Below are 22,428 nucleotides of genomic sequence, written 5' to 3'. Positions count from 1 at the left end.
CACGCACACACACACACACACACACACGCACCCACAAACACACACACACGCACACACAAAACCTCCATATATATATAGTAAACCTCTCACCACTTTCACCACCTGTCTGCTAAGAGAGAGAGAGAGACAGAGAGAGAGACAGCGAGAGAGACAGAGAGAGAGACAGAGAGAGCGACAGAGAAGGAGAGAGAGAGCGAGAGAGACAGAGAGAGAGACAGCGAGAGAGACAGAGAGAGCGACAGAGAAGGAGAGAGACAGCGAGAGAGACAGAGAGAGAGAGTAGCTGAATCAACATGACTACCAATGGTGAGTTTGACTGATACATCATCATTTGAAAGTGATTTCAATATACTGTACTCCTAATGTAAATTGTAGTGTGAAACATGGTAACCTACTGTACAGTATATACTATAAGCTGTCATGTCAATTATTTCCTTCCCTAAACTTAGTACCTCATACACATATTCCTTCCCTAAACTTAGTACCTTTTATTTATTTTTTTAATATGTTTTTAGGGCATTTCTGCTTTATTGGGATAGAGACAGCAGAGATTGACAGGGAGGATGTGAGACATGCAAGATAGGTCGAGGGTCGGAATCGAACCAGGAACCTTGCAATTACGTGGTAAGCGTATTAGTGTGCTACGCCACTAAGCGCCCCTATACACATGTGTTTGATACCATTCCTTATTCCATTCCATGCATTATAATGGATATTCTTCTGAGTAGACCTTTAATACTGTAGGGGTTTCATTTTTCCTCTCAAAAAGGCACTATTGTTTATCAATATCTATGCATTTTATACAAAAAAGCTTGTATATCACCAGTGCATAGAAAGTTATACTGTAGGGTATGTTTTACTGAACAGTGTCAGGCTTACTGTCGCATGTCTGTGGCCAATAATATGTGTACTTCCTGTTGGTTAAAAAGGGAACGTACCTCTATGTCAGAAATCTCTTTACACTTTAAACATGCTTATAACAAACTAGCAGTGGAATACCACACTGTGTAGTTGTTTGAGCAAATTCAGCGTATACTTCTTATTTATTTATTTATTTTTTCTTGGTGAACCAGTCAAATCATCTGATACTAACTGGAAAGTAAGCTTCATTAAATTACTGTAACTGTTCATAAAAGAGTTTCCATTCAGTATAGCTGTAAATGCCAGAGCTGAAATTGATACCAGGTTTGCAAGTCTGTGATGCCAGCCAGGTACAGCCCCTGTTAAAACATGGTTCTTCATTTTGTGAGTGAGTCACTTCTCAAGATGGGGGATTTTGTGACACCACTATTTGTTTCTATATTTCTTTCTCTTTAAAAACAACACAACAATAACCAAAGTACTGTTTTGTTTCAATGTTTGTCATATCACGCTAGGATAGTAGGCTATAGACATTGACATCACACCTTATACAGCCAATCAATGGGTGCATTCCCTTTCGTACCACCAGGTGTCCTCCTCCCCTGAAAGGTTCTGAAAGGTTGAGACAATAGCCTTTTCTCAATGCGTCCTCTCCTCTGTCCTCCACTCCACTTTGTCCTCAAAAAGCATTGGAGCAGGATATGTAAGGGGAGGAACCTAGATCTTCTCCAATATGTTTTTTTCAGTAGGACGCGAGTGGAGGACGGAGGAGAGGACATGAGGAGTCATGTTCCTAACCATTGAGGAAAGGCTATTATGATGGTAGCTACATATATCCTGTCCGCTGATTGGCTTAGTGGAAGCTTCTAGACAAGGCATATTTGCATACATGAAGAATATCAGATCAGATTCTGTTTCAGTTCTACAGTTCAAAGGGCGCCTTGGGTGAAGGGTGAAAAACCTACAGTCGGTAGTGTAGGGACAAAGGGGGGAATAACCATGAAAAACTACCATGAAACTGAGATTTGAGTCATTGTTATAAACATTCTTATAAAAACAGGTTAAATTACTGAGAAATGAGAAATAACTATACCCAACTGTTTCATAAGTGACAAAGTCTACACACTGTAGTGGATCTTCATCTCTCCCCAAAGCTGTGTTCCTTAGTCATCAAATCAGCCCATTAGGAGCTGTTTCAGTTTCAACACCCTTGAACATGATGACTATGATAACACTTGGTCATCTCTGGTAGTATGTTCTGATGATGGTGCATGTTAGTGGTATAACACAGTTCTTGTTACATGTATGTCATTTATACATGTCGGCATTATCTGTTGTAGTGAGTTCAGTGTGTGCGTGGGGGTGTTTAGGCCCAGGGCCTATGGTAGTCTCAGGGGAGGTTGGTGGAGGTAGAAATCAGAGGACGGGCTCATTGTAATGCATGGAACAGAATGAAGATGTGTGTTTGACACCATTCAACACCATTCCTCATTCCGCTCCATGCATTACAATGAGCCCGTCCTTAGATGTATACCTCCAACAGCCTTCCCTGGCCTACAGGTATGGTAGTCTTGATCCGGTCACGGTCATAGTTTTTAAACCACATTCTTTCTGATTTCCAGGGATCCCAGTCCGTGCAACAGCTCTGCTGATTTGCACCTTCTACTTTGAGGTAAGACAAAGACACAAGCTTAGTTGGATGTTAACATTCACACTTCAAACCAACCAGAATCATTATCCAGATCATCAAATCAGTGATAAATCCACTTGATAGCAACTGCACACACATAACCATGGAAACGGTAGATCATAATGAATAAGACCATAGTGACGTGGGGACCTGATATTAGATCAGCTCTAGCAATCAGGCCCCCTGACATAACCTGACCACTTCCTGACAGTTGGTGTGTTTTGCTCTTGAATGACAGACTATGTGTGGTAAAAAACAAAAGAGGGTAAAAGATGCATTATGACTCTGAGACGCTTTGTAAATACGTGCCCAGGAGTTGTGGTCCGTAGGTGGCGTCTGCTTTAATTCAGACACCCATCTTTCGGCAGTGCTAACCACTAGACCAAACTCACCAAAGTCAAATACGTTTTCAATTACTTTCCTCTGAACCTAAAACTCCCAAAAATTATATGAACTCCCACATTCAAACAGCACATCAACACCTATATCATAACGATGACAAATAGGGAAAACAAATAGAATGAATACATTTTAATATATTTTTTGGAAATCCCCCAAATACCCTAAAGCCCCTTGACCATGATTGACATGTCCCTACTTGTCTTTGTTCCAGATGTGTTCGTCTCACGATGAAAACGTGACCACCTTCACGTCCACGACAGAGCATGATTACGAGGACATCACCGATACCAGCGTTGACTACAGTGACTGGGCCCAGGAGTGCCAGAAGTCCTCCAACCGCAACTTCCGTTCTTGGTTCATGCCAACGTTCTACACCTTACTCTGCTTCCTAGGTCTGACCGGCAACATACTGGTCATCCTCACCTACTTCTACTTCAAGCGCCTCAAGACGATGACGGACGTCTACCTCCTCAACCTGTCCGTCGCCGACCTCCTCTTCGCCTTCTCTCTCCCCTTCTGGGCGGCCAACTCCATGACGGAGTGGGTGTTAGGCCTGGCTACGTGCAAAATCATGCACACAGCCTACAAAGTCAGCTTCTACAGTGGGATGTTCCTCCTGACCTTAATCAGCATCGACCGCTACTTGGCCATCGCCAAGGCGGTCTCTGCCCACCGCCACCGCACACGGGCTGTGTTATTCAGCAAGGTGTCATCCGTGATCATCTGGTTCACGGCGGTCTTCTGTTCCGTTCCGGAGATGACCTACACCAACATCAGCAACCGGACCTGCACACCGTACCCCACGGGCAAATCAGGGAGTCTCCGCGTGGGCATCCAGGTCAGTCAGATGGTGCTGGGGTTCGCCGTGCCCCTCCTGGTCATGGGGTTCTGCTACAGCGCCATTGTGAGGACTCTGTGCCAGGCGCGGAGCTTCGAGAAGAACAAGGCTATCAAGGTAATGTCTATGCAATGTTGCGGTTATGTACTGTATGTGTACAGGAGGTGATTTGGAATCATGCTTCTCTCATAGGTAGCCCTGCCAGAGAGATGAAGACTCAAGTGTTGCCCTCAGATCTAGAGAATCTCCTTTTGGTTTAATAGTAGATGCTTGGGTCTCCAGCGTGGGAGACCTGGGTTCGAAACCCATCTGTCATATAAGATCATGGCCATACATGGTTTAGTATGGTCCTGTGTAGCTCATTTGGTAGAGTTGTGGGATGTGTGCTTAGGTTGGAGGTTCAATTCCCTATGGGACCACTTAACAGTAGCAGTAGTAACAGTACTGTATGCCATTTATATGACGTGTATTACAAATAAGAATCTTCTTAATTGACTTACCTGTATAAATAACGGTTGAATGAATGATTTAATTAATTAATTATTACATTACATTATTGCGTTACATTATTGCAGGTCATCTTCGCAGTGGTGCTCGTCTTCCTCCTCTGCCAATTGCCCTACAACATTGTCCTCCTCCTGACCACTCTTGACACGGCCAACGGGGGCAGTAAAGACTGCTCTTATGACAGCGGCCTCATGTTCGCCTCCGACGTGACCCAGAGTCTGGCCTTCCTCCGCTGCTGCCTCAACCCGTTTGTGTACGCTTTTGTGGGGGTGAAGTTCCGCAACGACCTGCTGAAGCTGATGAAGGACCTGGGCTGTGTGAGCCAAGCGAGGTTCTACAGGTACACCCTAGGGAGAAGAAGAAGCTCCGCCCCCATGGAGACAGAGACCACCACAACCTACAACCCATAAACATGACAGAGACCACCACAACCTACAACCCATAAACATGACAGAGACCACCACAACCCACAGCAATGGAGGACGGTCTCATCAAACACGATACCATTTCTAATTCCGTTCCATGCATTACAATCAGCCCGTCCTCGGATTTCTACTTCCAAAAGAAAACATAATGCACTGTAATTGATATTAATAACGTAGAGAATGACTGAATTGAAAAAAAACATTGTTGCCGTGGGCCCCCCTTCTGTCAAATGAGCTGTTTCACCATGGATTTGACCTATGAACCCCTGAATCCTTACCCCCCATTACCATCCATGGACATTCATCTGTACAACTCCATGTATTGTACAACATGTAACATATTAAGAATGCCTTTTTGAATATGTTATGCTATGTGGGACGTGCTTGTATATATTTCTATTTACTGTACTAACTGTTACAAGTGTTGTATAGAAAGTGTCGAAACTGTTACACATGTTTCTACAGAAACATTGAAGAGGTAAAAACTGCATTTCTAGTATACAGTATTATCTTGGCTATTACCATTAAGTCTGAGGGAATGTGTTCTATTAATTACATTTCTATGATTTTGAATGTGTCCTAGTTATAGAGTTATAGAGTTATAGAGTTATAGAGTTTCTCCTACTATTGAGAGCTGCTACTTATCGTGTCTTTTGTAATTTCTTATTTGCTGTAATGTCCCTTAACTTTTTGTTCTTGTAAATAAAATATTGAAATATTTCAAGTTCTCTTATAATCCCCTACACCACAGCAACCTGTTTTTACTACTGGCTACAAGAATATTCATTCATAATAATAATTGAATATTTTTTTCGCTCTTTTCTAGACAACCAAACTGCTCACATTGTATGGATCACTTGCATCACTACATCACTACATCACAACATCACTACATCACTACATCACTACATCACAACATCACTACATCACTACATCACAACATCACTACATCACAACATCACTACATCACTACATCACAACATCACTACATCACAACATCACTACATCACTACATCACAACATCACTACATCACTACATCACTACATCACTACATCACTACATGCAGCATCCACACATTGTAAATACAAAAGAACAAAGAGGGAACCACAGCATGTGGTTGATGTCACAGCAAAATTCACACTCATCTAGTTTAGAGTCTCCCGAAATCAAATTCAATAGAATCCCCACGGTACCAAGCTGGTACTGTAAGAGTAGACTACTGTATGTGTACATTGATTTAACTATTGGTAATCTCAGATATGGAGAGTTTCTCTCTCTCTCTCTCTCTCTCTCTCTCTCTCTCTCTCTCTCTCTCTCAGTATCTCTCTCTCTCTCTCTCTCTCTCTCTCTCTCTCAGTATATGTATACTCAGAAGTACCAGCTTGGTACCTTGGGGCTTCCTATTGAGCCTCAGATGGTACCATAACCATGACAAGGCTGGACCAGGCTTCATGTAGATGGTTTGAAAATTATTTAACAGACAGAATGCAGTTTGTCTTAACTGATGGTGTTAAATCAGGTTTTCTGAACATAACAAAGGGTGTTCCACAAGGATCAATGGTTGGTCTGGCTCTTTTGATTATTTACATAAACAATATTGGATTATTTGTCAATAATTGTAAATGCCCCCACGATTTACCAGGCTCTTTCTGACTTACAGTCTGCATACACTGTCCTGCAGAGAGCATTTGTTCGGCTGAGGTTGGTGCTCAACGCTGGAAAAACAAAAGATATGTTATTTACCGAATCACAGAAAAATGTATTCATTTTATACTTCAGGTGGTGCACCCATTGAATGTGTCCCCACTTACACTCACCGAACACTTTATTAGGAATACTGGGTAGGGCCTCCCTTTGCTCTCAAAACAGGTTCAATTCTTCGTGGCGTTGATGTCACAAGATGTTGGAAATATTCCTTTGAGATTCTGGTCCATGATGACCATATGGAGGACCCATATGCCTGGAATAGACCTTGCCTTTCCGGAAACCGCAGACAGCGGATTGTGCAAGCAACTTTCATGCCAGTGCTTGATTATGATGATGTCAGCAGAAGTGCAACAGTCATTACCTTCTTGGATGCTGTCGACCATACCCTTCCTTTTATCACCGATGATAGTTTTAATACTCATCACTACATACTTTATAAAAAAAGTTGGCTGGACCTTGTTAAAGTCCCGTAGATCTCTTAATTACTCCCTTTTTGTGTATATAGCCTTACTGCATAAAGTCCCAGCTTACCTAACCTCATTATTGAAATTCAAGAACATAAATGACCTAACTCGTTCTCAGAGTTGGTTAATTCTTGAGGTTCCGCTTTTAGTTGTGGTGCACCTCACTGCTGGAACAATCTGCAGAATCCGTTTTAATTGGTTGTTCTGGCAAGACTAGGGCAGTTTAAACTTTTGATTGAGGATCGCTTTGTTGAAAAATATGTTTGTTTTTTCCTGATTGTGTTTTATTATGTTGTAATTTTGTATGTGTATTATGTATTATTGTAAACTGTGTGTATGCAAGGCTCCCATGTAAAAGAGACCTTGCTCTCAATGCGACTCCCTGCTAAAATAAAGGTAAAAAAAAAAAAAAAAGAAACTGCACTTTGACTGTTTTCTGAACGTCAAACTGGATATGTTACTGTGTGGGAGTTGTTTATCTGTGTAAACCTTTGACATTTAGAATGGTGTAAATAGTAATAAAATAATATTGTTGTGCAAACACAGTTGTAAAATACATCAAACGTGTTACAGTTTAGAGTTCCCTTCTATAGTATCCCTTGAGGCTGTGAACTTCCTTCGGTCATGATGTCATAAGGCCGAACCCAGAATGTTGATGCAAGAGCTTATGATCCTGGCTTCTGATTGGCCCACAGTGGGAGGGGTTGGGAACTATCAATAAAAGCATTCAACACACGTACTGAGTTATTACAGAAACTGAAGGGGTACAGACAACCCCTCTAACTTACACACTGAGATCAAGACAAGCAGAGAAACAGGTAAGACGTTTCTATTCTAAATATTCTAAATATTTCTGCAACAGAGCAGCTATACAGAAAGTAGGAAGAAGCTTAACTCAAGGCATGACAAAGTGAAGATATTGAATGAGAATCTGAAAATGTTTTGAGACATTAGATGATATTTCCGAAATAGATTCATACTCAAATCATGTATACAGTACAACCTTGTGCTTTTTCAACTGCAGAGTGCAGTTGAAGAGTTTCTCCCCATGGCAACAGAATAACTAAGTGTCTCACTTATTGCATAAGTATATAGTAACCCTGTGGCTATATTTCCACAAATGTATTTCTTCACTCTGTCTAGTCTGTGATGAAACGTTTACACTGGAATGTGGGTCTTTTCTACAGTAGACACTCTCTCTATTTAGAATGTACAGTATTTGTATTGTGTGTGTATACACTGGATATGAATGAGCATACAGACTGTGTATAGATGATCTATTATATACACTGTAGGTCGATATAATGTCAGAGTATATACACACAGACTACAATTTGTGTTGATACTATTATTATGTAGGCTATAATGTATACTGTACCACACACACACACACACACACACACACACACACACACACACACACACACACACACACACACACACACACACACACACACACACACACACACTCACTCATTCACCTCACTCACAAACACACACACACTCAAACTCAAATTATGTCTGTTGACTGTAAATGCTAGTGCTAAATCAAACGTCCAAACCAGGCGAGGCTGGTGAAGGTAGAAATCGGAGGACGGGCTCATTGTTCCATGCATTACAATGAGCCTGTCCACCGATTTCTGCCTCCACCAGCCTCCCCTGGACCAAACCTACGCTCTGCTGTGAGTGCTACTGTGTGTTGGGTGGACAACACGGGCGGCGTTGTCACGGCGACCACCACAGAGGCTCCGTGACTCACAGAGGGCCGCACCCTGTCTGAGGGGGGAGTGTGGGGGAGGGGGAGAGGGAGAAGGGGGCAGAGTGCACTGACAGAGCACCTGCTCTCTACACACCCTTTCCTCTGGGTGTCTCATCTCATACTCCCTTACTTTTACAAGAGTGTGTGTGTGTGTGTCAGACTTCCAGGATGAATTCCTTTAACATGTGTGTATATACATATAGCTGTGTGGGATGTGCTGTAGATGAAGGGAATTGATAAACCACTTGCGACACTGAAACATAACCTATAGCTAGGTAGTATGGGAGTGTGTGTGTGTGTGTGTGTGTGTGTGTGTGTGTGTGTGTGTGTGTGTGTGTGTGTGTGTGTGTGTGTGTGTGTGTTTGTGTGTGAGGTAGTGTATTTGTATCATACCTGTGGTGGGGCTGAGACAATATTTATATTTAACAGAGGAGAAGAGAGATACAACTAACTGTTGAATTATCACAAATATAGAATATTCAATTTAAACTAAACACACTTTAATACGATATTTGATATGTTCTTCTGAAAGCTTAACTGACTTAACTGAATACAGAGTCCACCCTCTTTCTTCCTTGAAGGAGGCTTGAGGTTTTTTTTAATTATAAATGGCTGCTTGCTCTATTGTCTCTTGACAATCCTGGTTATCAATCCATTTTAACTAACAGGACACCAACAACTGTCTCTTACTGTAATCACCAGTGGCAGTTTAATACAGTAATCAAGAACACACATACCTGTACAGAGGTCAGGTCTCATTGAAACAAAGAACTGAACTGAATGAACCTATTACATTAGTCTACCATTGCCTCACATATTTACTCAATTCTTCTTCTTTCACCAGGATCCTAAAAAGATGACCTTTATTAAACAATAAGATGAAGGGTTGATGTAGAGTTCACAGGCCTGCCTCCTGTCCTGTCTGTGTAGACTGGGCTGGGCAGGGCTTAGGGCTGAGTTGGAGCTGTGGAGGCTGGTGGAGGCAGAAATCGGAGGACGGGCTCATTGTAATGCATGGAACAGAGCCCGTCCTCTGATTTCTACCTCCGCCAGCCTCCCCCCCGGGTGAAACTGGGACACAATGTGTTGGGGTAATGAACTCAAGTATGTACTCAACAATCTAGAGCCTAATAAGATTGTGTAGGTTCACAGTGAATAGGCGATAAGAGTATGAATCATCAAACTAATGGGTGGATAATGATCTGCTTGTACTGAATCTATTGAGTACTGACTCACGCATTAACTGTTTTGCAATGTACTGTAATGCCTTTAATGAATATATTAATCTATTGATCTATTCTCTCTGTGTATATATCAGATGATTGATGTATGTATTGTACTGGTAATACCAAGACAGGATATGAATATGTAAAGTTATTTTAATTTTGTAAATGCAATCGGCACATTGAAAGGTCGGCAGTTGCACAGATGTGCAGAGCTGTCATATGTACTGTGTTTTGGACATTTAATCATCCAATTGATACCAAAGTGATTTCTCTCACACTAATCTCTCCATCCTATCTTCCTCTGTTCTTTTCTCTCTCTCTCTCTCTCTCTCTCTCTCTCTCTCTCTCTCTCTCTCGCTCTTTCTCTCTCTCTCCATTTCAGACTCAGAGCTTCTTTTAACATGATGCCTATGACTGAAAGCATGTCCCACCTCATACCAAATCACATTCTGAGGATGGGCCAGACCAGTCCAAGTCCGAGCCAGCTGCTGGCCCCGAGCAATGACTGCAGTGACGCCGACCTCGAACTAGACGCCTCTCTGGAGAACCTGAACCAGCTCATTCTAGAACTGGACCCCACGTTTGAACCCATCGCAATAAACAAGAGACACCCGTCTACCAGCCTGCATACAGGTAGGGAGATGAGGGGACACATATATAGTACTAAACACAATTGGTATTGAATATGCCACTGTACATCTTGGCATTTGCTTTCTATCTCCTGTTCAAACTAACCTAGTCTAGTTATGTCTCTATCAGTATCAAGATCCGCTTGGCTCATATACCAACTCACTGTGTGTAGCACCTACAGCAGGGGAGGCTGGTGGAGGTAGAAATCGGAGGATGGTATCAACACGTGTTTGATGCCATTCCTCATTCCATTCTATGCATTACAATGAGCTTGTGCTCCGATTTCTACCTCCACCAGCTTCCCCTGATTTCAGCTATTTCACCAACTTCTTACGTTACAGTAGACTTATCAGAAGACTTGAGACTATTCTATTGGCTGTCATCAGAATCAGCCTAAAGGTAGTTTTCCAGGAAATACAAGTAGTAGATTTCCAGGATTTATAAACAAAAATGAAACCCATCTCCGTGTGAGTTGGAGTGAGACAGTCAGAACATTGGGTAACCACTTTCGTTATGCGTATTGTTCAGAGCTAGCCTGGAGCGCTGGAATTCTACCCAAATGACTTGAAATTATGTTACATAACAATAACAATGTTGCCCAGACAGCACACCCATACCCACACCCACAGCCACACCCACACACACACACACACACGCACACACGCACACACACACACACACGCACACACACACGCACACGCACACGCACACGCACACGCACACGCACACACATGCACACACATGGAAAAACACGGATGCACCGATGCAGACACACACACACACACATAATCAGCTGCTTCAATCTGGTCTGAGCAACCTCAAACCAGTGAGCCCCCACTAAAGCATACATTTCATTATTAGCCAAACCGCAGAACAAACGGCATGGGCTCAATTGACTGACTGTCTCCGAAATGAAAGGAAAACCAGATAGTAACAGTATCTAGGGATTCATCAACAGAACAGAACAGAACAGATCTCCCCAGCGCCACACCCGACCCACGGGAGGACGAGTCACCACTCCACGTCACCCCTAGTCATCCTTACGCAGCGAGCCGCCTTGCCTTATGTAAACTGACCACAGACAGACCCAGCTGAACTGTAGCTTCAGGGCACCAAACCAGACCGCTTGAATAGCTGGCCCATGCCAGGCCACAGACAGAGGAGTCAGAGGAGGTGATGAAGATATCCCCAGAGAGGACAAGACAAGTTGAAAAGCCTCTGTGGTGAAGTTCTCCCTGTCAAAGCACTGTTATCACAGCACCACCAGGAACGTGGTGTATTTGCATGGTATGTGTCTGTTGTTTAAACAGGTACTAGGGCAGCTGAGAGGAATCAGGGTTGGGACTCTTGAACGAGTGTGTAACTGTATGATGTGGAGTAATTTAACTCCTTCTTAACCTCTCCTACCTGTACCTGCATCTGTACCTCCCAAGTGTCTAAAGCACACTTGTGAGAGTGTTTACCTAAAGCCGAGCCCATGTTACCAGCACTGAGACTGACTGTAAAAGGGAAAGAAGTGGGGTAAGGGAGTGTTCACGACACAAGAGAGATTGCAAATTACGTACAGGAGGCACTGCTGCCACAGCTCGGAAAAAAACAAGTAGCTCTTGAAAAGGCAATCAGTCCATTTGATTGATAACAAGACAATACTTCATTTGATTAACACTTGTGATAACAGGATGATGACTATTCCAACATGACACGTAAGGAAAGGATTTGATTCAGGCTTACAGCTTTTATGATACAGTTTATGCAAGCACTCCTTCATGTTAGAAAATAGTTATTCAGCTGTCCCTTTCTAGAACACTTTGTAGTACCATGTACAGTAGAACCCTTTTTGGTTTCACACAGAGAGTGTTCTATGACACCCAAAAAGGATTCTACATAGAACCAAACAGTTCTCCAACAGGAACAAGCAGAAGAGAACCGTATATGATCCTAGAGCCCTTTCCCTTCTTCAAGACTTTGTACTTTGACCCACAGTATCATATATTTGACCCCCGTCTCCCTCTTGCCTCTCTAGATGACTCCTCTCCAGATGAAGATGTCTCCAGCTGTATCCTGGTCCCCAGAGGCTGTTCCCCTGGCCACCACTCCTCCTCCATCTCTCCCTCTCCATCCCGTAGTATCCCCATCCCTCTCTACACTGGCTCCAGCTGCAGTCCGCAAGGCTCTCTGGTCTTCTCCAGCTCCCCCTCCTCCTCCTCGTCCTCCCGACCCCCGCTGCCTTGTGGTAGTGTGCCCCGCCGGAGGCCCCCCTCTGACTTGGTATGGTCGGGCTCCTCGGGGGTGGGGTCTCTGCGTCTGTCACAACACTCCCACAGGAGCAGTGCTACGTCACAGCTATCTACGTCACCTGGGTCTGATACCAGCTACATCATGGGCAGGTGTGTGTGTGTGTGTGTGTGTGTGTGTGTGTGTGTGTGTGTGTGTCAGTGTGTCACTTCATATAAGGAATATACACTAGTAGCCAGTTAGACCAATCACAAGGACCCCTCATACTGTGATGACCCCAGACTGACCTTGACATCCTCACTGATGCTCTGAACTCAAGACTGTGTTGTAACTGTGTTGTCTCTCTCTCTCTCTCTCTCTCTCTCTCTCTCTCTCCCTCTCTCTCTCTCACAGCTGCCAGTCATTGATGAGTGACGACTGTGACAGCAGCCCAGAGTCCGTCCTGCTCTACCGCACCTCTGGTTCCTTCAGCGAGGTCTCCCGGTCCACCAAACCCTCCTTCTCCAGCCGCCACAGCCCAGAGAAGCCTTCCCCGACCGGGCCTTCCCCACTGGACCATCACCCTGGACCCCTCCACCTCCACCACCACCACCTCCATCACCACCTCCACAGTCCGGGGGTCCACAGCAGCCCTGCCTCCCTGGCAGGCTCCCTGGCCGGGTCCCTAACGGACATCCCCGTGGTGCTGGTCAATGGAGCTCCACACCCAGACACAGAGATGGATCTGAGCCCAGAGAGCTCACCTGAGGCCCTGGTACAGGACATGCTGCAGCAGAGGCCTAGCTCCAAGCCTGCCTCGCCACATAGTGAGTCCTGATGGTCCTCATCTTTTTCATTATATTATGGTATTTTCATTAGGATGGACGTTGAGGAAAAGAAAGAAAGAGAGAAAAAGAAAGAAAAAAGAAAGAAAGAAAGAAAGAAAGAAAGAAAGAAAGAAAGAAAGAAACACAAGATATGGCTTTAGAATGACTGGAGTGAAGGTTCAGTTTTGAGGTACTGTATAGACATTAAAGGTCTTTACACTGCTGGTAAAAGAGGTTTGATATAGTTACATTTATTTGGACATGAATTGCGTTAAAATGAATGAGTTGAAGAAAGATTTAATAAGCACATACATTTGCAGGTGAAGTAGAAACCCAGCTTGGGCTTACAATACAGTACTGCATTGTGTCAGGGGAGGCTGGTGGACAGGTTCATTTTAATGCATGGAATGGAATGAGGAATAGTATCAAACACGAGTTGTGTACAGTACCAGTCAAAAGTTTGGACACACCTTCTCATTCAATAGTTTTACTTTATTTTTTATTATTTTCTACATTGTAGATTAATATTGAAGACATCAAAACTATGAAGGAACACATATGGAATTATGTAGGAAAGTGTTAAACATCAGAATATGTTTTATATTTTAGATTCTTCAAAGTAGCCACCTTTTTCTTTGATGACAGCTTTGCACACTCTTGGCAAGGTGTGTCCAAACTTTTGACAGGTACTGCATATGGAATCCATATGGAATCTAGCCTCACCATATTTGCATAACCAATAACACCGTCTCCCTGACTGTCTGTTCAACTTGTTTATGTTCATGGTTGTTCAGGTTTCCATGGCAGCCAGACCTCTATGAAATTCGTCATGGATACGTCTCAGTTATGGTTCCGCCCACACATCAACAGGCTCGAAGGTGACAATCTATTTCTATTTCATTATCATGATTTTCTAGTATTTCTAGTAAGTGAAAAAAGACAAATTCAACCATAGATTCCATAAAAGATATTATTGGGAATAACAGTGTCTCTATATACATCCTTTTCTCACCTCTGTGTACCACATCCTTTCAAGTGAGAATACTTAGACAGTATTCAGTAGTACACTTCCTTCTACAGTAAGAGTGTCAGATCAGCTCGTGCGGGGTGCTATCATCCAGGGGAGGCTGATGGAGGCAGAAATTGGAGGACGGGCTCATTGTCATGCATAGATCAGAATGATATACCATTCCTCATTCTGTTCCATGCATTGGTAACCCTTGATTTATCAGCCCTGTTTGAGTCAGGGTTTCGGTAACAGTACACATAACATGGCAAATATGTGGCAATATGTGTATTTTTTACCACAATAATTCAGTCACATTACATACATCCTGGGTCTACTACAATAGTCAGACCTTGGACTACTGTAATACAGCCCATGTCAAACTCAAAGGTACATCAACTACTTTATAGTTTATGACATACAGTATGTATCTGACACAGCTCTATAGTATGATCCAGGGCTGCTTTGTGCTTTGTGCTTTATGCTTTGTGCTGTGCTGTACTTCTGCAACCGTGTGTGAGCTGTATCTGTGGTCCTAGCTATAGTCTCTGTGTGGTGTGTGTGTGTGTGTGTGTGTGTGGGTGTTGATTGAAACTGGAGTCTGTTCATGTGCTGTGTATGTGCACGGGTATATGTAATCATAGATGAAGTCTCTCTCTATGATGTGTGTGATCATACTGTAGCTGATGGCTGTTTCCATGATGTGTGATTATAGCTGGAGAGTGTGTGTATGTGTGTGTGTGTGTGTGTGTGTGTGTGTGTGTGTGTGTGTGTGTGTGCATGTAATCATAGCTCATAGCTAATAGCTGTTTCTATGATATGATGTAGCTGTAACCTATCTATCTGTGGTGTGTGTGTGTGTGTGTGTGTGTGTGTGTGTGTGTGTGTGTGTGTGTGTGTGTGTGTGTGTGTGTGATCCTAGCCGAGGCCCTGTTGAGAGACCAGGCAGCCGGCTCCTTCGTGGTAAGAGACAGCACTTCCTACAGAGGCTCCTTTGGCCTGGCCATGAAGGTGGAGCAAGTACCAGCCAACATCTCCCCTGCTGGACAACCAGGTAAATACAACACTGTACACCAGGGGAGGCTGGTGGAGGTAGACATCACAGGACGTCTACCTCTACCTCCACTACATCCTCCGATGTCTACCTCCACCAGCCTCCACTACTGTAGATAAATACACACAGTCGTACTCCAGTCTTCCTCCTGTTGCAACAAAGATCTCAGGACAACCAAAAAGGTTGCTTTATTCTTTCATTTTTTGTCATACAATTTTTTTGCATAGTTGATGTTTTTAGATATGATCTTTTGGGTTCCTCCACATCTTCTGCACATATCGCTATTAGTATATTTTGATAATTGTTGCTGTGCAAATACAACATACCAATCATGTCACAGACATGCCCTCTCAAGTTAGCAGAGAGAGTTAGGTAAGCAATATCAGGTGTGTGTGTGTGTGTGTGTGTGTGTGTGTGTGTGTGTGTGCGTGCAAGTAAGCCATATCAGGTCCTTTCAAGTCTTGCTGTAGATTCTGGCATTTAGATGGCTGTATAGCAGTTCAACAGTTTATTTATGGCTGGATGAGTTGTGTGTGTATTTGTTTGTGTGCGTGTGTGTGTGTGTGTGTGTGTGTGTGTGTGTGTGTGTGTGTGTGTGTGTGTGAGAGGGTGTGAGGGTGTGTGTGTGCTTGTCTGTCATTGTGGAAGAGATATGAGTCCTGACATGGTTATTGTCTCTGTGAAGTGTACAATTAAAATGTAATTATGTGGTTATTATTTTTTATGTTAGGGTTAGGGTTAGGGTTAGGGTTAGACACACACACACACACACACACACACACACACACACACACACACACACACACACACACACACACACACAAACCTGTCACAGTTGACCTGCTATCTGTCCAACCTCATAGTGTATCAGATAAGTGTACAGTAGCTAACCTCCTTATCTCTTCTGTCTCTCTCTTGACCTGTGTGTTTCTGTATTGCAGCGGAGGGCAGCTCAGACCTCATCAGACACTTCCTCATTGAATCTTCAGCGAAAGGTGTTCGCATCAAAGGCTCTGCACAGGAACCGTACTTTGGTAAGCACAGGATACAGATACGACTTTACCACCAGAAATTGCCGGTCTGTCACTCGCATTTTCTTTTAAACACGTACATGAACACGCACTCGCAGCCAGACAGGCACGTATGCACACAGGCAGACAGGCATGTATGCACATAGGCCTGCAGGCTACACCTTTGACTTCTACCACACCTTGAATTGTCATTCCATCAAACACTTTCACCGGTCATAAAAAGCACACACCCATGGTTAAAAGAGAAAAGGAGAATTGGATGTACTTGTTATGTATTGAGTCACCTCTATCAGGCTAATAGTGCTGTTTTCTTCTCTGGATTGTTCAGAGATGTTTTGATGGTTACCAGTTTGTGCATGCACACACACACACACACACACACACACACACACAGATCGACCGGTCCACCGTGAATTCTCCCAGTGCTCCAGATAGCCAGTCTGCTACTGAATGGAATGAGGAATGATATCAAACACAGGTGCTTGTGTTTGAAACCATTCCACATTCCGTTCCATGCATTATAATGAGCCCATCCTCCGATGTCTACCTCCACCAGCCTCCCCTGATCATCAGGGCTCAGGCAAGGCTACTCATCACAGAAGGTCATTGAAACACCATGGTCATTGCATCATATGATCTCATAGGGTGTGTTGCGTACACTTGAATGGTCATTACTCCTGGTTGTATTTATCGGGACCTTATCATGCGTTGTCATGGAGGTGTGAACCAATAGCATAGATACGGGGTGTTGTTGTCCTACGTGTACAGGACCTTCTGTCACTCACACACAGGAAATATGAATTTAGTACTGTATACCAGGGGAGGCTAGAAATCGGAGGATGGGCTCATTGTAATGCATGGAATGGAATGTGTTTAATACCATTCCTTATTCCGTTCCATGCATTACAATGAACCCATCCTCCAATTTCTACCTCCACCAGCCTCCACTGCTGTATACAGTACCACAAATGAAAAACAATCACATTTTATATGAGATTCTATGAATAATTTTTTTGGTAAATTTAAGGTTCCCTTCGATCCTCAAGACATCATAGCGGTGCAAAAATGTGATGTGGAGCCTCAGAAAGATCACTTCTGCCCCCTTGTGGACATCACTTGAACCAACAAGCCTCACTCACCTATCATCTGATGGTCCAAGGTCTATGGTTCAGTTGTAACCCCCGGACTGGTGTTTGTGTCCCATCTGCAGGTAGTCTGTCTGCCCTGGTCTACCAACACACCATGACGGCCTACGCTCTACCCTGCAAACTACTGCTACAGTCACACGGTAGGCCTACACTAGACTAGAATGGGGAATCAGGGGAGGCTGGTGGAGGTAGACATGGAATGTGGAAGAAACATGTCGATTCCTCATTTCATGTAAAATTTTGCATGTTTCATTCATAATCATATCAAACAGCCCCTTACTCTTCTATAACTGTATCTACAGAGGAGGGAGCACAGCACAGAACAGCATCAGAAGACGTGACCAAGACTGGTGAGAACACTTTAATAAACCACTTCAATAAAAACGTAAAAAAACAAACATTTCTAGTGTTCTGATTACAATGATATGTAATACTCGATAGTTAGGGTTAGGTTTAGGGTTAGGGTTAGGGTTAGTTAGTTAATATTATCATTACAATACATGTGTTATACAACAATGGCGGTCTCCATGGGGTTAAAGAAGTTATTAGATAATAAGTGAAGTTTGGGAATGGCGTGTTTGACTCTTACTACAAAATTCTTAGAGTGCAGGGTTTAAAGAACTCACTATACTGTATGAAGGCAAAAACCCTTCTTCGTGTATCAGACAATTAACCCTGAGTTGGAGGTAGAAATCGGAGGACGGGCTCCCCTGTAATTAATCATGGGTTTCACCCTATAGACTAAATTTCTGATGTACCTCCTTCCTCCTCCCCTAGCGTCTAACTTCCTGTACCTGAGTGCGGTGCCGACTGAGATGCTGACGGGACCGTGTGCCGTGCAGAAGGCCGTGACCGCCATCTTCCAGAAGGATCCCAGCACCATCTCACCCTCCATCGTCAACCTCAAGGTCACACCCAGGGGTGTCACTCTAACTGATGTCCAGAGGAAGTAAGAATGAAATCAAATCAATAAATGTCAACTCTTAATGTCAACTCTTAAGAAGTCTAAATCAAAGAAATGTTTCTCTATTCCAAGAACGGCTAAATAAGGCCTGTCCTCCAATTTCTACCTCCACCAGCCTCCACTGCTGAATTTAAATGACATTTTGTTGAGAGAAATGACATAGCAACTCCCACAGGTTGATGGTCATACGTTTAGGCCTCACTAAATTAAAGGTGCAATCTGTGTTTCTCCTCAGACTCTTTTTCAGGCGTCACTACCCTGTCCACCTGCTGAGCTACAGTGGGGAAGACCCAGACAAGAGACTGTGAGTTTACCCTTTAACACCTGTCTTAGAGTATACATTCACTTAGCTGTGTGTGTGTGTGTGTGTGTGTGTCTGTGTGTGTGTGTGTGTGCACGCATTCACCTACCAGACATAGATCAAAAGACAGTTGTCTAATGCATTTAAGCTTGTTCTCATCTGAGCCTATGACTCTCTCATCCTCACAGAACGTTTTTGTGTCTACATTCAATTACTCATCAGGATTAAAGTTGACCTTTGAAGGCTGCTTCCTTGTATTGTTTTAACGTGTATCTATGTCGCTATCATCCTCACAGGTGGAACAAGGGCTTAAAACCAGCAAGGTAATAATAATACTCTTCATTATAAATTAAGAAAAGAGCTTCTGGACGGCAACTCGATCCCTTCAAAGAAAGTTTTATTTGCTGACACGTCAAAGCATCTCCGGAACACATCGACAAATAAAACATCTTTGAAGGGATCAAGTTGCCGTCCAGAACCTCTTTTCTTGATAAATACTTTATATTCCATGGACTCAGTACCTCTTCAGCGGTCTAACTGAAATTGAAAAACTTTTTGAGCAGCCAGCACTTTTCAGCACTCTTTATTATAAGCTTGTATCATAAAATCTGCTGCAAGATATGATATGTATCTTTCCATTGTGTGAGTGAAAGCTAGCCATCTAACCATAACTATTTATCTCCCTGCAGGATCTTTGGCATCGTGGCGAAGGGCACAGAGGCGGGCATGGAGAACGTGTGCCACGTCTTTGCAGAGTATGACACCCTCCAGCCCTGCGACCAGGCCGTCCAGCTGACCCAAAACATAGTGTCCAAGCCGTAACCACATCCCCATAGTCCCAAAGATAGATACAGTATACAGTCAGGCTATGCTGACCACGCCCCCCATTTCATAGAGGGGAGACGGAACACATGGTGTCCAAGCCCTGACCGGGCCAGTCAGCTGACCCAAACCAGGGTGTCCAAGCCCTAACTAGACCGCTCAGCTAACCCAAAATATTGTGTCCAATAGGCCCTAGCCACACCCCCTAGTCCAGAGATAGAAATGGCTGTATATGGCCACACCCCCTAGTCCAGAGAGGGGAGACGGAACGAGATGACATCAAATGATGACATCACTGATAGACAGAGGTCGTCCAGAACAGATGTGTGACTATGAGGTCAGACCCAGCGGTCATCTAATGGTCTTCAATGGCTTCTAATGCGTGGAGGAGGAGCACATACAGTGTTACTGAAGAGTCCTCCACAGGAGAGACCATGATATGCAACGATCCGATTCACTGTTGCATACTGAAGTTCTGGCGAGCCATTGCCTCAACAAAACAAGCACTTACCACCAAAGCTACGATTGTGGTGTCATTAAAAATGTGGTACCCCCAATAAGTTTGATAGGGAGATATACTGTATATAGATAATAGGTGTTAAATGATGACGTTATGATTTGCTTGGAAAGAGATTTCGATGTAAATCAATACTGCTCTGTACCAGTCATCCAGTGGAAGCTGGTGGAGGTTCATTCTATCTCATGCATAACAATGAGCCCGTCCTCCGATTTCTACCTCCACCAGCCTCCCCTGAAGTCATCCCCTGCTAGCTAGCTTCACTGCTGCTGGAAAGCCAGGTATAAAACTGTATTAGCTGTTATTTCAATGAGGTGGCAAAGCACAAGAGGTTAACAAAGATACATAGAGCTAGTGCTAAATGGGTCATTTGATTGGAAGAGTCCATTGCTATGCGTCACACCAACTGCCAAGAATGTTGTGTTTTTTTAAACTGCACTGCACTACTATGTCATATATATATCATATGTTCTCAGGTGTTGTATATTCTTGTACATTGAATATAAATGTTATAAATGTATCTATTTGATAATGAGGATAATAATAAACGTATTAATGCCAAAAGTGACTGAACAGTGCATGAGTCCTCCTCTTTAATATCTTCAGGCCTGCGCACCAGGGGAGGCATGTGGAGGTAGAAGTCGGAGGAAGGGCTCGTTCTACCTTCACCAGCCTACCCTGCCGCACACACACCTGACACAAATCCACATGTAGCGGAGGTGATTTGGAATCATGCTCTCGTGAGGAAGTAGCCCTTCCTGCGACTTCTAAGCCCAGATATAGCCCTTCTAGCACGAGGATGGCCTCTTAGTATAACATCCATCCATGCGGGAGGTACCTGGTTTCAAACCCTGCCAGTCACACACACACACACACACACACACACACACACACACACACACACACACACACACACACACACACACACACACACACACACACACACACACACACACCACTGAAACATTGAAAGCATTTAAAGTACATTACATTTAAATACCAAAGCAATATCATGCAAAACTTAAACTTAACCTAGAGAATTACACAATTTCTTCTCTGTTAGAAAGAATCACCAGACAGCATTTGAGTTATTTTTATTTAAATGAAGAAACTGTTAGATAAAAGCGGTAAATGCTTCATTCTAAAGTTAAAGAGCTCCAAAAATGAATTGATCTATTCCAAGTTACTCCAATACGCTGGTAAAGTGATTGCATCATATCATAATCAAAATACTATGACACCAACGCTGTCTAGGGACAAACGTAGCAAGTTTGTATTGGAAGCTCCATATGAGACTAGTAAATAAAGCTATCTTAGCTATTTTTTGAACGTGATAAAAATATTTGTATTTGATATTCGATAAGTAACTTGGCTAATGTATTAAGAGTCGCTAATATAGCTGAAAATCGATTATTTTTGTATATATTTTTTAAAATAAATCTTCTAACCTGCGCAGTTGTTCACACTGTCTGTCTCCGTTTCTGGGATGATGGGGAAAGTGAAATAATCACTACTCAATTTCATAGCGGTGGGATCAAGTTTGACAGCCAAATATGACCATTTTCATGTGAGTTTTCCAGCGCTGAACGTTTGTTTGGGGGTCTCCAGTGACCTTCCACTTTACCAGCGTATACACAGAGGAGCACATCAAGCACATGACGAACTGCATAGATCATTGTTCAAGTTTTTTTAAACATGTTTTTTTTTAATTATTATTTTTACATCAGAGGCACCCAACTGCAATGCACAACTTTATTTTCTCTTCGTACCTTTGGTGCCAACTCATAAACGTAGCAAAATAATGATCTTTATTTGTCTTATATAATGTAACCAGTCGTATACTGCAGATATATATATATTATGTATAAAGCCCCGTTACACAGACAACTGCACCGGGTAAAATGCAGGTAATGTAACGGGAAGTGCCTCTGTGCAAACGGGGCTTCAAACACCACAATCCCAAAATTAAAGCATTCAAGATGATGCAGTGTTAACTATTTACAAATACTGCCCCCTTCTGGCGAAGACAGGTTA

General features: G+C 43.2%; 3 protein-coding genes across 7 annotated transcripts in view; 2 read left to right on the top strand and 1 right to left on the bottom strand.

Moving 5' to 3' along the window:
- Positions 1 to 117: 117 nt before the first annotated feature.
- ccr7 (chemokine (C-C motif) receptor 7) lies at positions 118 to 5,443 on the top strand. Of its 2 annotated transcripts, XM_083693734.1 has the most exons (5): positions 118 to 306; positions 516 to 624; positions 2,484 to 2,533; positions 3,165 to 3,908; positions 4,367 to 5,443. In XM_083693734.1, the coding sequence occupies exons 2-5, from the start codon at positions 573 to 575 to the stop codon at positions 4,706 to 4,708; spliced, it is 1,188 nt and encodes a 395-aa protein (XP_083549860.1). In that variant the 5' UTR covers positions 118 to 306; positions 516 to 572; the 3' UTR covers positions 4,709 to 5,443. The 2 variants fall into 2 exon arrangements, with proteins under 2 accessions (XP_083549860.1, XP_083549861.1); XM_083693735.1 differs by lacking the exon at positions 516 to 624.
- A 2,212-nt stretch (positions 5,444 to 7,655) lies between these two features.
- LOC310821658 (tensin-4-like) lies at positions 7,656 to 20,949 on the top strand. The gene is made up of 13 exons (XM_083693790.1): positions 7,656 to 7,713; positions 10,263 to 10,513; positions 12,534 to 12,897; positions 13,139 to 13,551; positions 14,346 to 14,429; positions 15,480 to 15,611; positions 16,553 to 16,645; positions 17,853 to 17,930; positions 18,093 to 18,140; positions 18,568 to 18,739; positions 18,990 to 19,058; positions 19,352 to 19,378; positions 19,745 to 20,949. Exons 2-13 carry the CDS (start codon positions 10,282 to 10,284, stop codon positions 19,875 to 19,877), a joined length of 1,845 nt encoding a protein of 614 aa, XP_083549916.1. The 5' UTR covers positions 7,656 to 7,713; positions 10,263 to 10,281; the 3' UTR covers positions 19,878 to 20,949.
- A 529-nt stretch (positions 20,950 to 21,478) lies between these two features.
- krt222 (keratin 222) overlaps positions 21,479 to 22,428 on the bottom strand; it is a 25,847-nt gene continuing 24,897 nt past the window's right edge. For all 4 annotated transcript variants that reach the window (XM_083693894.1, XM_083693893.1, XM_083693895.1 and 1 more), the window contains one exon: positions 21,479 to 22,428. This exon is cut by the window's right edge and continues 1,731 nt beyond it. The gene's annotated coding sequence lies outside the window, so the exon portion shown is untranslated.

The sequence above is a fragment of the Argentina silus genome (assembly GCF_951799395.1).
Source record: "Argentina silus genome assembly, chromosome: 22".
In the NCBI taxonomy this organism is placed as follows: Eukaryota; Metazoa; Chordata; class Actinopteri; order Argentiniformes; family Argentinidae; genus Argentina; species Argentina silus.
This window is presented reverse-complemented; position numbering and strand designations above follow the sequence as displayed.